Source organism: Laetiporus sulphureus (genome assembly GCF_001632365.1).
Source record: "Laetiporus sulphureus 93-53 unplaced genomic scaffold LAESUscaffold_13, whole genome shotgun sequence".
Taxonomy (NCBI): domain Eukaryota; kingdom Fungi; phylum Basidiomycota; class Agaricomycetes; order Polyporales; family Laetiporaceae; genus Laetiporus; species Laetiporus sulphureus.
In genome coordinates this window covers 394352-406541 of record NW_024468522.1, presented here as the reverse complement: position 1 = coordinate 406541, position 12190 = coordinate 394352, and the positions used below count along the sequence as shown (strand labels likewise).

The 12190-nt window shown below is 52.9% G+C and overlaps 3 protein-coding genes across 3 annotated transcripts; 1 reads left to right on the top strand and 2 right to left on the bottom strand.

Annotated features, from left to right (window-relative positions):
• Positions 1-2179: 2179 nt before the first annotated feature.
• Positions 2180-7239, top strand: LAESUDRAFT_724440 (uncharacterized protein). The gene is made up of 14 exons (XM_040908613.1): positions 2180-2330; positions 2398-2430; positions 2552-2763; positions 2837-3437; positions 3486-3944; positions 3995-5206; positions 5257-5502; positions 5551-5604; positions 5665-5823; positions 5885-5998; positions 6064-6122; positions 6175-6593; positions 6640-6804; positions 7200-7239. The coding sequence occupies exons 3-14, from the start codon at positions 2609-2611 to the stop codon at positions 7208-7210; spliced, it is 3654 nt and encodes a 1217-aa protein (XP_040765688.1). The 5' UTR covers positions 2180-2330; positions 2398-2430; positions 2552-2608; the 3' UTR covers positions 7211-7239.
• Positions 7240-7824: 585 nt separating this feature from the next.
• Positions 7825-10743, bottom strand: LAESUDRAFT_724436 (serine/threonine protein phosphatase 2B). The gene is made up of 12 exons (XM_040908612.1): positions 10500-10743; positions 10230-10434; positions 10129-10154; positions 9968-10066; positions 9804-9915; positions 9610-9755; positions 9408-9547; positions 9264-9341; positions 8991-9211; positions 8732-8939; positions 8561-8680; positions 7825-8508 (listed from the first exon to the last, which is right to left on the bottom strand). The coding sequence occupies exons 1-12, from the start codon at positions 10635-10637 to the stop codon at positions 8037-8039; spliced, it is 1965 nt and encodes a 654-aa protein (XP_040765687.1). The 5' UTR covers positions 10638-10743; the 3' UTR covers positions 7825-8036.
• A 168-nt stretch (positions 10744-10911) lies between these two features.
• LAESUDRAFT_677150 (UNC-50-like protein) lies at positions 10912-12190 on the bottom strand. Its single transcript, XM_040905646.1, has 8 exons — positions 11973-12190; positions 11856-11911; positions 11775-11800; positions 11660-11725; positions 11486-11606; positions 11218-11427; positions 11126-11166; positions 10912-11070 (listed from the first exon to the last, which is right to left on the bottom strand). The coding sequence occupies exons 1-8, from the start codon at positions 12084-12086 to the stop codon at positions 10943-10945; spliced, it is 762 nt and encodes a 253-aa protein (XP_040765686.1). The 5' UTR covers positions 12087-12190; the 3' UTR covers positions 10912-10942.

Below are 12190 nucleotides of genomic sequence, written 5' to 3'. Positions count from 1 at the left end.
GGCATGGTGACCAGTTGAACATTGAGGGGGAGCCGGCTGGACCAGGGTTAGTGAATTGCACGACGGCGGGCCGAAGGGCGGAGTGAGTTGGCAGCCAAAGAGATGTCGGGGCGGAAGGAAGGTAATGAGGGAATCGACAGAATGAATGGGTGACGCGCGGCGAACCCTACCACGCAGCAGGCTGGATAAAAGCTGATCCCCTGCGTTTAAGTGTTGCTACGCCGGCATGTTGACCCCGTATTCGGTGCGGGCATGCCTTGTGGTGACGGAGGGGAGCGGACGGGGGGCGCTAAAAAAGAAGAAGGAAGGAACGTGGTGGAAATGAAGTCGCACTCGCCCCTACATGGCAACATCAGAGTCGCCAGCAGCGGGCAGCATGGGGCGCTCGAGAGAGGAGGTCGGAGCGGGGCCAGCGTTCCGGAAAGCGGTGCGTTTGGGGCACTGGTCGGAGTCGGCGTGGTGGAGACCACGGCAGTTCATGCAGCGTGCGTGAGCGCAAGGGTCTGAGGCGGCGCGATTCTCCTTCGCGCACATGGCGCACCGAGCGCGGTGCACCAATTCGAGATGGCGGCCGGCGCACACACAGCACCGGGGTGGCTTCGTACAGCCTGCAGAGAGGTGGCTGAGGCCCCAGCACCTCGTACACTGCCGGAGGCGTGGCTTATCACGCCAGCGCGACGTGGTGACGGGAGTACCGAAAGCGAAGAGGGGGGTCTGAAGGAGGGCAGTGAGGACGGAGCCATCCGGGTCTTCGAATCCGAGGACCACGGACGAGCGAGCACCGTCGATTTGCTCAGGTCGACGTGCCCAGCGCGGAGGTTGGGTGATGCGGAGGCGCGCAAGCGCAGGGTTCTTCACGAGCTCGGTCGACAGAGTCGACGTCGAGTGGACAGCATCGCCTGGAGCTGTCCTGGTGCTGACATTGCCTATGAGGATCCGAGACCACTTGACGTCCCTGGAGACGTGTTGTGTCGGGTCGAGCTTGAGGGCAGCACGAAGGGTCGGGAGGTGTTCGTCAATGCGACGGTATGAGGTGGTAGCGGGAAAAGCCAGGACGATGTTGCCAGAGGAGCTCGGGTAGGCCGCGAGTGCAGCCAGTCCTCCAGCAGTCGGTATCGCAGCCAGTGCTGCGTTAACCACGCTGACAAGTTGGGCGGGGGGCGTCTGAAGCAGGTGTGCCGGCGCGGAGCCAGCAAAGCGAACCACATACCTCAAGGGCTCGGGGGTGTGCTTGGGTCTGTGAGCCTTCGGGGGAGCGGGTGGGTTCGGAGTCGTCACGGGAGGAGCCGGACGAGAAGGGGCGGCTGCCGCCGCGTACGAGCGCTTTTTGGGAGTGCCACGTACCTGAGGTTTGGGAGGAGGGGGAGCCTTCGCCTGCGGCGGGGGGGCCGCAGTCGCCATTCGAGTCTCCAAGGCATCGAGCCTGGCATCGAGGGCGGAGCGAAGGTCCTGGAGGGCCGCGGTGAGGTCGGGTCCAGTGGTCGGAGGGGGGGATAGGACAGGGGTGGGTGCTGGTCGATGGTGTGAGTTGAAGAAGGGGGGGTGGTACTTGTCCACGACAGCTCTAAGACGCTGTTTATGGAGATCGTCCAGGGCAGTGTTGTTTCGGTTCAACAGCTCGGCACGGCCGACGACTTGAAGCACTGCCTGATGAATCGCAAAGGCGGCATCGATCACAGAGTCGATGTCAGTGAGCAGCTCAGAGGGTCCCTGAACCTGCCATTGCCGTAAGGCCTGTCGGACAGCTAGTGTAAGTTTGGGGGTGTAGTCTGTGTGCACGAGTTCCGTTGACGAGGAGGACGAGCCCCCGGCGCTAGCGGAAGGAGATGGTGGTTGCGGTTCAAGATCCATGGTAGCGCATCTTCCGTTCACCCTATTTATCACTTCCGAGGATCAGTCGTCAGTGTGCAATGTGCATAGAAATGTTTTACTTCGACTAGGAGTAATGGCAGCACTCGATTCACCGCAATGCCCTGTTGGCAGTCAATCGAGCGGTATAGGACACATCAGCGGCCTGGTAGCGGTGACTGAGGCTCAACGTGAAGCTCTGGCATACTTTTGCATACTATTAGTCGGATAGGTGTGAAAGCATACGTACGCAACAGCTCACGATGTCTCACCTCTTGTGTAATTTGGCACCTTTAATGTGCTGATGCGTTTCGACTCGAGTCCGGGTATTCGAACAACTTGCAACCGGCACATGTGGCTGTTGTACCCTGCGCTGCGACTGCCACTGGGGCGTTAAGCGACTTTACACTTCGGGGACCGCCAGACGATTCCTCAACTTGGTACGATTACGTTGTTATTCATCGACCGTCGAGTCGCTACTGGTACGTCAGTAAATTCCGGAACCAGTCTCGCTTATTTGCGAAGTCGTTGCGACTGAGTAATGATCAGGTGTGAAGTGCCGCATCGCAACAAGCTCTTCAGGTGAGCGTTTGTGTCCGAGCCCATGGGATGACTCACACTGATTTCCTTCTTTCCCGTACAATACCATGCGCCTATCATACAAACGCGCGGCTCGCGAAATCGCCTCGAACTTGGGCGCTAGCCGTAACTGTCGGCCACTCACGCATTTTCAGTGGGCCCGGTGAGAGCCCAGCTTACCATGCCACCTCGGCGTTCGCAGACCACACCTTTGGCGAACAGCAGCAACCTCAATGATGCCCTTGGCTATCTCGAGTCTGTTAGGGCCGCACTCCACCAAGAGCCGAAGACTTATAGCCGATTCGCCATAATCATGATGGAATTCAAAAGCAAACGGTGCGTCGATACTGAATCACTACTTTTCTCGAACACTTTGGTTTATTTACTGACCAACACTTCTTGTATATAGCATGCCAGTGTCTGAGGTCATGCAGCAAGTTGCTGATCTGTTCCGCGATCAGCGGGCCCTCGTCGAAGGATTCAACATTTTTCTCCCTGAGGGCTATCACATCAACTATGCTCCAGGCGCTTCCATACCTACCATTACAGCGCCTCAGAGCAAGCCCACTGGTTGTCATCCTCGTTCTATGTCGCTGCCTGCTGATCGTGGTTTGAACCCGGCACTTGAATTTGTTCAACGAGTGCGAACTCGGTACGCGCGGCAGCCGCATAAACACGAGCAATTCATGAAGCTGTTGTATAACAAGTCCCAGAACGAACGACAGGGAGCACAGCAAGCTATCGAGAATGATCTGGTCCATCGCATGCAACAGCTTTTGAGCGACGCACCAGACTTGGTGCAGGAGTTCCAGAGGCTATCGATGGAGCTCAATCCTCCACTGGGTAGCCCTGTTGTCGTCCTTCCATCAGCAGTTTCAACAGCTACATCGGACGCTACTACTTTCTCGCACGCGGCTTCCGGCAGTGAAGCAGCAGTGATGGTGCCACAGAAGAGGAGGATTGCTGGAGATGAAGATAGCTGCGGGCATTTTGGACCTCTCCCCAAGAAGGTGAGGGTTCAACATACTGTATGCGTACAACAAATGAACGTTCAATAGGTAACGAGAAGAAAGCTGCAGGACTCGTCCTCTTCAGATGAACCCGCAGGTTCTTCAAATCGCCCCACGAGATCCGGGACCCCACAAGCGCCCAAGATTGAATCCGCATTGACTCTAATCAAACAATCACCGAATTCTGCAGGCACTGACGGCCAGCGATTCTTTGACAGAGTGAAACATGCCCTCGACCATCGCGAAACTTACAACGAGTTCTTGAAGCTCATCAACTTGTTCAATCAGGATTTGATTGACACAGCGCGACTCATACGAGAAAGTCGTTCATTCCTTGGGGAGGGTGAGCTGATGGCGCAGTTCAGAGGCTTTGTGGGGTGGGACGAGTCGACGGAGGATGCGGTCTCGATAGAGCACGTGTGGCTGAAACCGAGAGCTGCCCTGGATCGACCGAGTACGAATCAGCTTAATATCCGCTATGGGAGCTATCGCAGGTTGCCTGATGACGTAGGACGCTCTACCTCTATCCATCACAATGCTGATTGCGTTCTTTGCAGGAGATCAACGTCACATGCTCGGGACGCGATGAACTTGCAAAGTCAGTCTTGAATGACGAGTGGGTATCCCAGCCCACGTATGCGAGCGAGGATACGTTCTTTCAGGCTCACAAGAAAAATATCTACGAAGAGGCGCTCCATAGGACCGAAGAGGAGCGTCATGAGTATGACTTCTACCTCGAGGGTCTCCATCGCACCATCAAGGTCCTGGAGTCAATCGACCTTCAGATATCGCAAATGAACGAGACGCAGCTTGCCTCATTCACATTGGGGCCCAATCTTGGCGGCAAAGGGAAGGGCATACACGTCCGTGTGCTCAAAAAGATCTACGGACGTGAGACTGGTCTCGAGGTCTGGCAAGAAATTCATGATGACCCGATACACGCAATTCCTGTCGTGCTCTCACGACTGAGAAGTAGAGTGGATGTGTGGAAGCAGGCGTTTGGCGAGTGGGATAAGATCTGGCGGGAGCTTGATGCACGCAACTTCTACAAATCCTTGGACCATCAGGCCATCGAATGGAGGGCGACTGAGAAAAAGAATCTCACTGCACGAGCGTTCGTTACTCAGGTCGAAGCGGCCAGAGACGAACAGATGGCTAAACGTGCATCTCTGATCGATCCCCTCTTCTCACGAACGAGGCCTCGATATCAACTAGAATTCAATGTCGAAGACATGACGGTGATGCAGGATGCCTTGTCTCTAACGATGTCATCGATAGACACCTTGCAAGGACATATCACCGCAGTAGAAAGGAGAGAGATCGAGATGTTCCTGCGGACGTTCATACCGGTGTTCTTCGTGCAAGACACAGAGTCTTTTGACAAACCTTTCTCTGATCGCGATCAGTCCGCGGGCTGCGATGTCGAGTCAGTTTCTTCCTCTACGTCGGCGGCTGTCGCGAGCACCTCGAGAGTCGGGCGCGGCGGTCGAAGAGGAGGGGCGAACGGGACATCGGGCGCATTGCGGAAAACACTCCTCAAGAACGAACAGGCGAAGACCAGCCGCAGGGGTCGTGGACGCAAGGTAGCTTCCGCGGCGGGTTCGAGATTGCCTTCACCGACGAGCTCGGACGTGCCAGATATTGACGTGGAAGCAAGTGGCTCGTCCGCGCCGATCTTGTTTAATATTACGTTTACAAAGGCCAACTCTCGCCGTCGGTATAGCTTCTTCACGAATACCACGTTTTATGTAATCATCCGCCTTCTCGAGGTTAGACCATCTCTTATACGAATCTTGCAGAGTTCTAACGTTTTCCGTAGCTCCTCTATTCTCGATTGCGTAAATTCAAGGATTTATCTGTCAAGCTTGTTAAGCAACCTCTTACTCGGCGTCAACGCAATGCACTCCCATTTTCCCTGCGCGATCCGGATAAGGAGGAGGACGACCTAGATGTTGTCGCTGCCAAATTCTACAACCTGCTTCTCGAGTCTTGCCGAAGTTTCATCTCGGGCGATCTGGAGCAGCACGCATTTGAGGACAGGATACGCTCGGTCTTTGGAGTGATGGTACGTTGTAGGCTCTGGCCCAAATAACTGGCTGATTGCTCGCCGCAGGACGCATATCAACTATTCACTGTTGATAGAGTGACTGCAGCTATTATTAGACAGGTATGTCACCTGAACTAGCGACCTACACCGGCCACCATAAGACTGTGTTGTCGGATTTAGGTTCAGGCAGCGACCATGGACTCGAAGAGTCGCGAACTATTCGAGTTCCTCAAGCGAGAGCGCGAGATTGCAGCACCTACCACACAGGATCAGATAAACTGGCGACGTAATGCGGAGCGTGTTCTTGGTCCTGACGAGAACCTGTTTCGGATTGACTGGGTAAGCTTCTGGTGCTAAACAAGATGTCGAGGGCTATGACACCTATACATCCTGCGTTTAGTTGCCCGAGAGCAGGACAATCACGGTACAATTGTTCGGCAAAGATGACTCCAGCTTTGATGACTCGGAAGTACTTACTGGACGCTGGCAAGCCTACATTGCATCGTTCGTCTCGGTAAGTTTTACCTTTCGGTTAGATCTATCAAATATTTGTAATATATCCATCTTTGATTCACTCAGGAGGGACCTACCCAAGGAATCCCCACTTTACCTGCTTCAAGGCGACCATTCTTGCGCCGGTCAGCATTTCCCTTTCGTGTGCACTTTGACTAGGTTTAAAATATGCGGCAGAGTACTTTCGATGCATAGACCAGAGGAGGGACAGCCCGATGTATATGCTTATGGTCGTCTTCAGATTAAGGTATGCGTGCGTACGTATCGCCTCTTCTACGTCCCACATTCGGAGGAATCCCTTTGGCGCTCAAGGAGCAAGCGAGACCACGAGAAATTTGCAGAGGCATTGAGGAACAAAAAGGCGAAGAGAGAATTGTGGCTGGAGAAATTTACCACCACCTCTCAACTTCCGTCCGTGCCTGAAAATCCGACCGGATCTTCCACCAACGCCAATGACAGCCCCGACATGCCTTTGGCTGATGAGGCAGTCATGGACGATATCCCCGAGAGCGAAGAAAATAATTGCCACGAAACGGCCGTGCCAATGCTCTTATTACGTACACATGGACCGCTTGAGCAAATCGATTGCCAGTCTGGTATGATTTTACTTCGCAGAAAGGTGCTCACTCACTCTGTGTACAGAACCTGTCCTCAACGACAATCAAGTGTCACGTTCTGAATGCGGGGACATCGATGTCAAGCCTTTAGCATTGCAGCGCGCATCATCGGCTGCATTGACAATCGGTGCTAGTCAGCTCTCGGCCAAGGAAGGGTCATCTCGCCTTATGTTGACCGCGGTGATTGAGGGTAAGTCAATTGTCAGCTCAGGTCCTCCTCAGCCCCAACGGAAAATAGGGATCTCTTGAGAATGGATAAATGGTTGAATCCCGCTGTCTTGCTCCGGCTACGGCAGAGCATGCTTCTCCCAGTGACGCAAGCAGCATTGTTGTGTTGAACCTCCAAGGAGGGGAACATCCCTTCCTAAACCTTGCTTTCCTTCCATCGGCAGAGCTGTCTGCATCAGAGCCGTTTTGGCTCCTTATTGTGGTGCTGATGCCGAAGCTGCGCGATTTGCTGATAATGACGGAAAAGCGCATAAAATCAGCACGAAAATGACGCAAAAAGTGGAGCTATCAGACCTCTCTTCATCCACAGCGGGGCCTTCTCATAGAGAATGCTAATCTGTCCAACCACTCGCAAAGAATCAGATTAACTGAGAAACGGCTTGTAGGCGGTTCAGATGCCCAATCCGCATCGGAGCATGCGAGAAGCGACTATTTTCGAAAACAGGACTCAAATCTCACCTGTGAGTGTTTCCGCATGCTGTTCTTCATTGTCTAATGGGATCATCTCCTGCGAATAGCTGTGAAGGAGCCTTTCGTTCTCGTACATTGAAGGATACGCGATAATGAGACTTTCAGGTGAATTATAAAAGATGAAACCAGCTCCGACGAATCCTGGAACACCTTTTCAAGCTCACTTGGAGACCTCAATCGGATGAGTTCTGGGCTAAGTTGCAGCCAGAGCTTTGTACCACTGACAGCATAATGATTTCATCGGAGTCGCTTGTGGGGGGACGAGACTGTAGATGTTGCACGTCTGCTGGAGAGGGGTAAGTAGTTGGTGGGGAGCCATTGTGGCCCTGTTAGTATCAGCCGCCCTTGTTCGTTCTTCGATTCCATAGGACTCTTCGCATTAATGTCATATTCTCGGAAGAGCTCCTCGAGTGCGGCAGGGGGCGCATGCCTTGTGATGGATATCGTGTCCATTCTTAGGGAACCTCTAATGACTCACCGAAATGGACGAACAAAATTTCCCCGCTTCAAGCGCATAATCGACTTCGAATGCCCATTAATTCGTCCTCATGCTTGCATAACGCTACTGTGGCCGGTACGATCCATGAAAATAGTGGATATACAGGAATGCGAGTAATTACAAGGACGAAACGTCAAGGTATGAAGAACACGAGTCCACCCGATATACACAACCAAACCAGGTTCCTATCAACCCCTCATCCAGGTCATCCAGGCAGATGCAGATCAACTCGGAGACGTGGCATTGCCGTTCCGCGCAGTCGTCTTTCCCGCAATTGATTCTGCCAGCTTGATCAACTCCGGATCCTGTATCGGGACGTTGGAGTCCGTCACCTCCTTGATGAGTGACATCGTGCTCTCAATACTTCTCCGACGGGTACTCGGGCTCGTCATGGTCGTACCAAGACTAGCTTGACGGCCATGGCCGCGTCTGAATGGCGTCGCTGGTGACGAGGGCACAGGGGATATCGGGGATGGAGGTGTCTCCTCGCTCGGGCCACTGACGGGCGAAGCTGTGCCTGCCGTACCGCTCGAGATCACCTGCTCGAGAGCCTCTGCCACTCCGTTCGCAGGCGGTGGCGACGCGGGGTGACCATCTGGAGTCGACGGGCCTGAAGAGAGGATCGCCCTGCCTTCCTCAGACTCCGCATCATACAGGTCTGGAGGCAGACGCTCATTCTCAATATCAGATTTCCGGCTGTGCAACGGTTCAGAGCCATGCCACACAGATGAGGAGTGGATTCACGTACGCGTCCTCGAAGCCAGAAATGGCATCCTTAATGCCTTCCGCACCCAGTGCCAAAGTACCGTATGGCAGCTTGCCGTTGCCAGTGATACTCTTAAGTTCTGAAACCCTCTCGGACTCCTCGCTGCATCAGTGCATCAGCAGTGTGAAAGCAATGATACCTTGTACAACTAACCGCAGTAAAGCGAAGACTCTTGCCATCCGTCCGACAGCAAGAATCTTGTTTTTGATGACTTTCCGCCGCTCATGTGAGTCCTCCGCTGTCGGCTGAGGAACCTCGGCAACAGGCATCGTAGGCGATACCAAGAGGCCTTCATCATCCGAGCTCTCCTCAAGCTCCTCCTTTGTGCAGCAATTGAGCATGGCAAGTAACATGTCCGTGACTGAATCCCCTCATGAGCATGGAAGGATTCGCGTAACCAATACAAGCTCACTTTTCTCGCCAACGAAGGGTAGACTCCACGTAAATGCGTCCATGAAATTCGGCAGCCAATACGGATGGGGAGTGGCATTAAATTGGCGGATGTTCAGCACGTTGCTCTCATACTTCAAAATGGCAGCCTTATTGTTGTAGACGTCGAGGTAGTTGGGGGCGGAGAAGAGCGTCATGACGGATGGGAAGCCAGTGGTTCTTGTTTTTCGATACATACGATAGCTACGAATAAATAGTCAAAAAGGGAGGGCTGCATACGAATGAGAGGATGTACCCAGCATCCTGCGCTTCATGAGCTCGAATAATGGAGAGCAGCTTGTTCCGCTCAAGAAATTGGCAAGCTGCTTGGTATCTGAACCGATGGACAAGTGAGTAAGGCCGGTGGTGGCATCGTGCACGTAGCACTATAGCCACTCACGTGAAGAAGTACGAACAGCCTCGTACATGGTTATGCACGAAGCCATCGTTCGTTTTCTCCTGCCCAAAGTCTTCTACAGGATCAGACCATAGAATATCGCACATCAGACCCTGCGTAGGAGGCTCGCGGAAACGGTCGATCTGTAAATTCAAAGTGAGGATGAATCAGTGGACTTCAGTGACGCCATAGTGGAGTGGATTACATTGCGGATGTCATCAAGAGTCTGCAACTCTGGTGACAGACCGCCATGAATGCAGAAGAACTGCTTGTTCATTATGGCGGCGAGAGGCAGAGCGCAGAACGATTGCATGCAAGCATCGTACAGGCGCTCCGAGTACTTGCGTTTGCCTGTGAGATGTCAGCACGAGCGCTCTAAAGCATTAGAAACACGCATACACTCAAGCTTGAAGGTGAAGTAGTCGGTCAAGTGCCGACATTCATGGTTACCGCGGAGGAGGAAAAGGGTATCTGGGTACCATATTTTGAGGGACCATAAGTATAGTACACACTACACAGCACTGTCAGCTGGCGTCTATCCGGTGGAAGGAGGGACGACATACCTCAATGCTGAAGTATCCTCTGTCGACGTAGTCCCCGAGAAAGAGGTATCGTGTGTTCGCTGGACTGCCGCCAATTTCGAATAGTTTCATTAAGTCATACTAGCGAGCGTCAGGACCAACAGACTGCGACGAGCAAGTTCCCGGGAATCCCGATCACTCACGTATTGCCCATGTATATCACCGCAGACTGCCAGTGAAAAGCAAAGCATGGCCATACGGTCAGCATCCGGTACTAACACCGCATATTGCAAATACTGCATACCAGTCACTGGGGCGTCGACATATAACAAGTTGGGCTCAGCATGCAGCAACTCTGTTCCCTTCTCCAGAATGTATAGGGCATGCTCCTCCGAAATTCGGCCTTCGCGATAGAAATGATTCTTGAGGAACGCGACATCAGGCTTCGTCGGATCTTCACGCGAGAAGAATTGTGCGTCTGTTGGGATGGACATTGCAGGTGCCTGCACCTGGAAGAGGATGCGTTATGTCAGTCGACAGCATGGAAGAGTGTAGACCAGCCGAGGAAACTGACCTCCTTCACGACCCGCTCCTGCGTACTAATGGTGAAGCCATTCTCAAGATGATGCTGAGTGAAGTCGATCTCTGGAAGTGGTTGCTTGTCTTGGATCTGGCTTATAGCCCGCTCCACCTGTGCTCGAGTGCCGCTCATTGTGATGGAAGTGCAGGGAGTCGGCGGTCGAGAGAGAAAGCAGGTATATGGAGGTGATAGTTTATGAGAGCTTGTGCCAGATGCGCGACGGCGACGCGGGCCCTTTGGTCGGGGTTTGAATTGTAACAGAATTGCTGAAGTCTCTTGATATCGGTGTTTCAACGCGACGTAATAACTTGTGACGGGCCATACGAGGCTATACAAACAGTGCTTTGTGGCACCGCAATTTCCAGGCAGGCACAGCACACTGACACTGACATCTATACCATATAGTATGAGAGTCCACGAGTTCATTATTTACTTGATTATGAACCGAAGTACATTGAGAGGACGTGCTGCGCTACGTTAAAGCCGAGCAGGGAAACAATGTACCCTGTGAAGAGCGGAAGAAGAGGCGCCAGCAGCAATTCGGAACGAACCAGGAATGGAAGAGCTGTACCGATCAGGGACCGTCAGAAATGTAAAGCGGATGTAAAAAGAGGAAGTACCGTTGAGACCGAGGTAGACTCCGTAGAAGTATTGTGCGAAGCTGCCGAGGAGGAATTAGAGTAACATCCGCTGAGATGTAACAGATGCATACGCAGCCAGATACAAGGTGTTCGAAACAAAGAGACATATCCAGTTGCTCCTGAGGACAATTGGGACCAGAAAAAACTGCGCAAGATACAGGGTCAGGTAGAACGGGAAAAACGCGTTTGTATGGACGTCGAAAGCATAGGCCCATTCTACTCTTGAATCTGAAGGCGACGAATGTGTCGGGGGAGAGAGAAGCACCTTGTTGGCGAAAAGCCTGACAATATGAACGAGCTTGAGCTGTAGACGAGAAGCTGGTCTACTTCAGCACATACCAGAGAAGTGTGGCAACGATTGCTCCGACGAGCAGGAAGTCTCGGAAGATCATGAGAAATGCTAACTGCACAACTCGCAATGGGGAGTAAGAGTACACCACCGACCAGGCAATCGCAGACACTGGATAGTGATATCGGAAACCGCAGACCTTCATCCATATGCCAATAACGCACCGACAAGACACCCTGCTATGAGGATGAGTATTGCAGGGTCGTCTCTCGCCCAAGTGTTTTTGGTCTCTGCGGGAACCCATGAATTATGTTTTCAACAATCAAGATGCATGCATACGTTTGTGAAAGTACACATTCCGGTAGCTAACAGCTATCGTAAATATATTGTGCTCACAGGAGCAAGAATACAACTGCTTACACTCTCTTTGGTGCAAGACATAGATACGTCAGCTGCCACGCCGCCAGTTCAAAGTCCTACTTTCCCAAGGGTCATGATAATTCGCGCCTGAGGCTGAGCATCGTGCCCGAAGCATACCATTTGATGGAACCGTAGTAGACGTTTGAAGATGATAGGGATTCGGGTCGACAGTGAAGTCGGCCCGCCACCATTGTGTGGTAAGGTGGGAGAGGAAAGGGGAAGCACAGACATCTCTGCACGAATCCCCGGGCGACGAAAGAGAGGATGAGATGAAGACAATTTGGAACGTCTGCTGCGCCGTCCTGCAGCGGTCAAGTTGCACAGCGACAAGAACC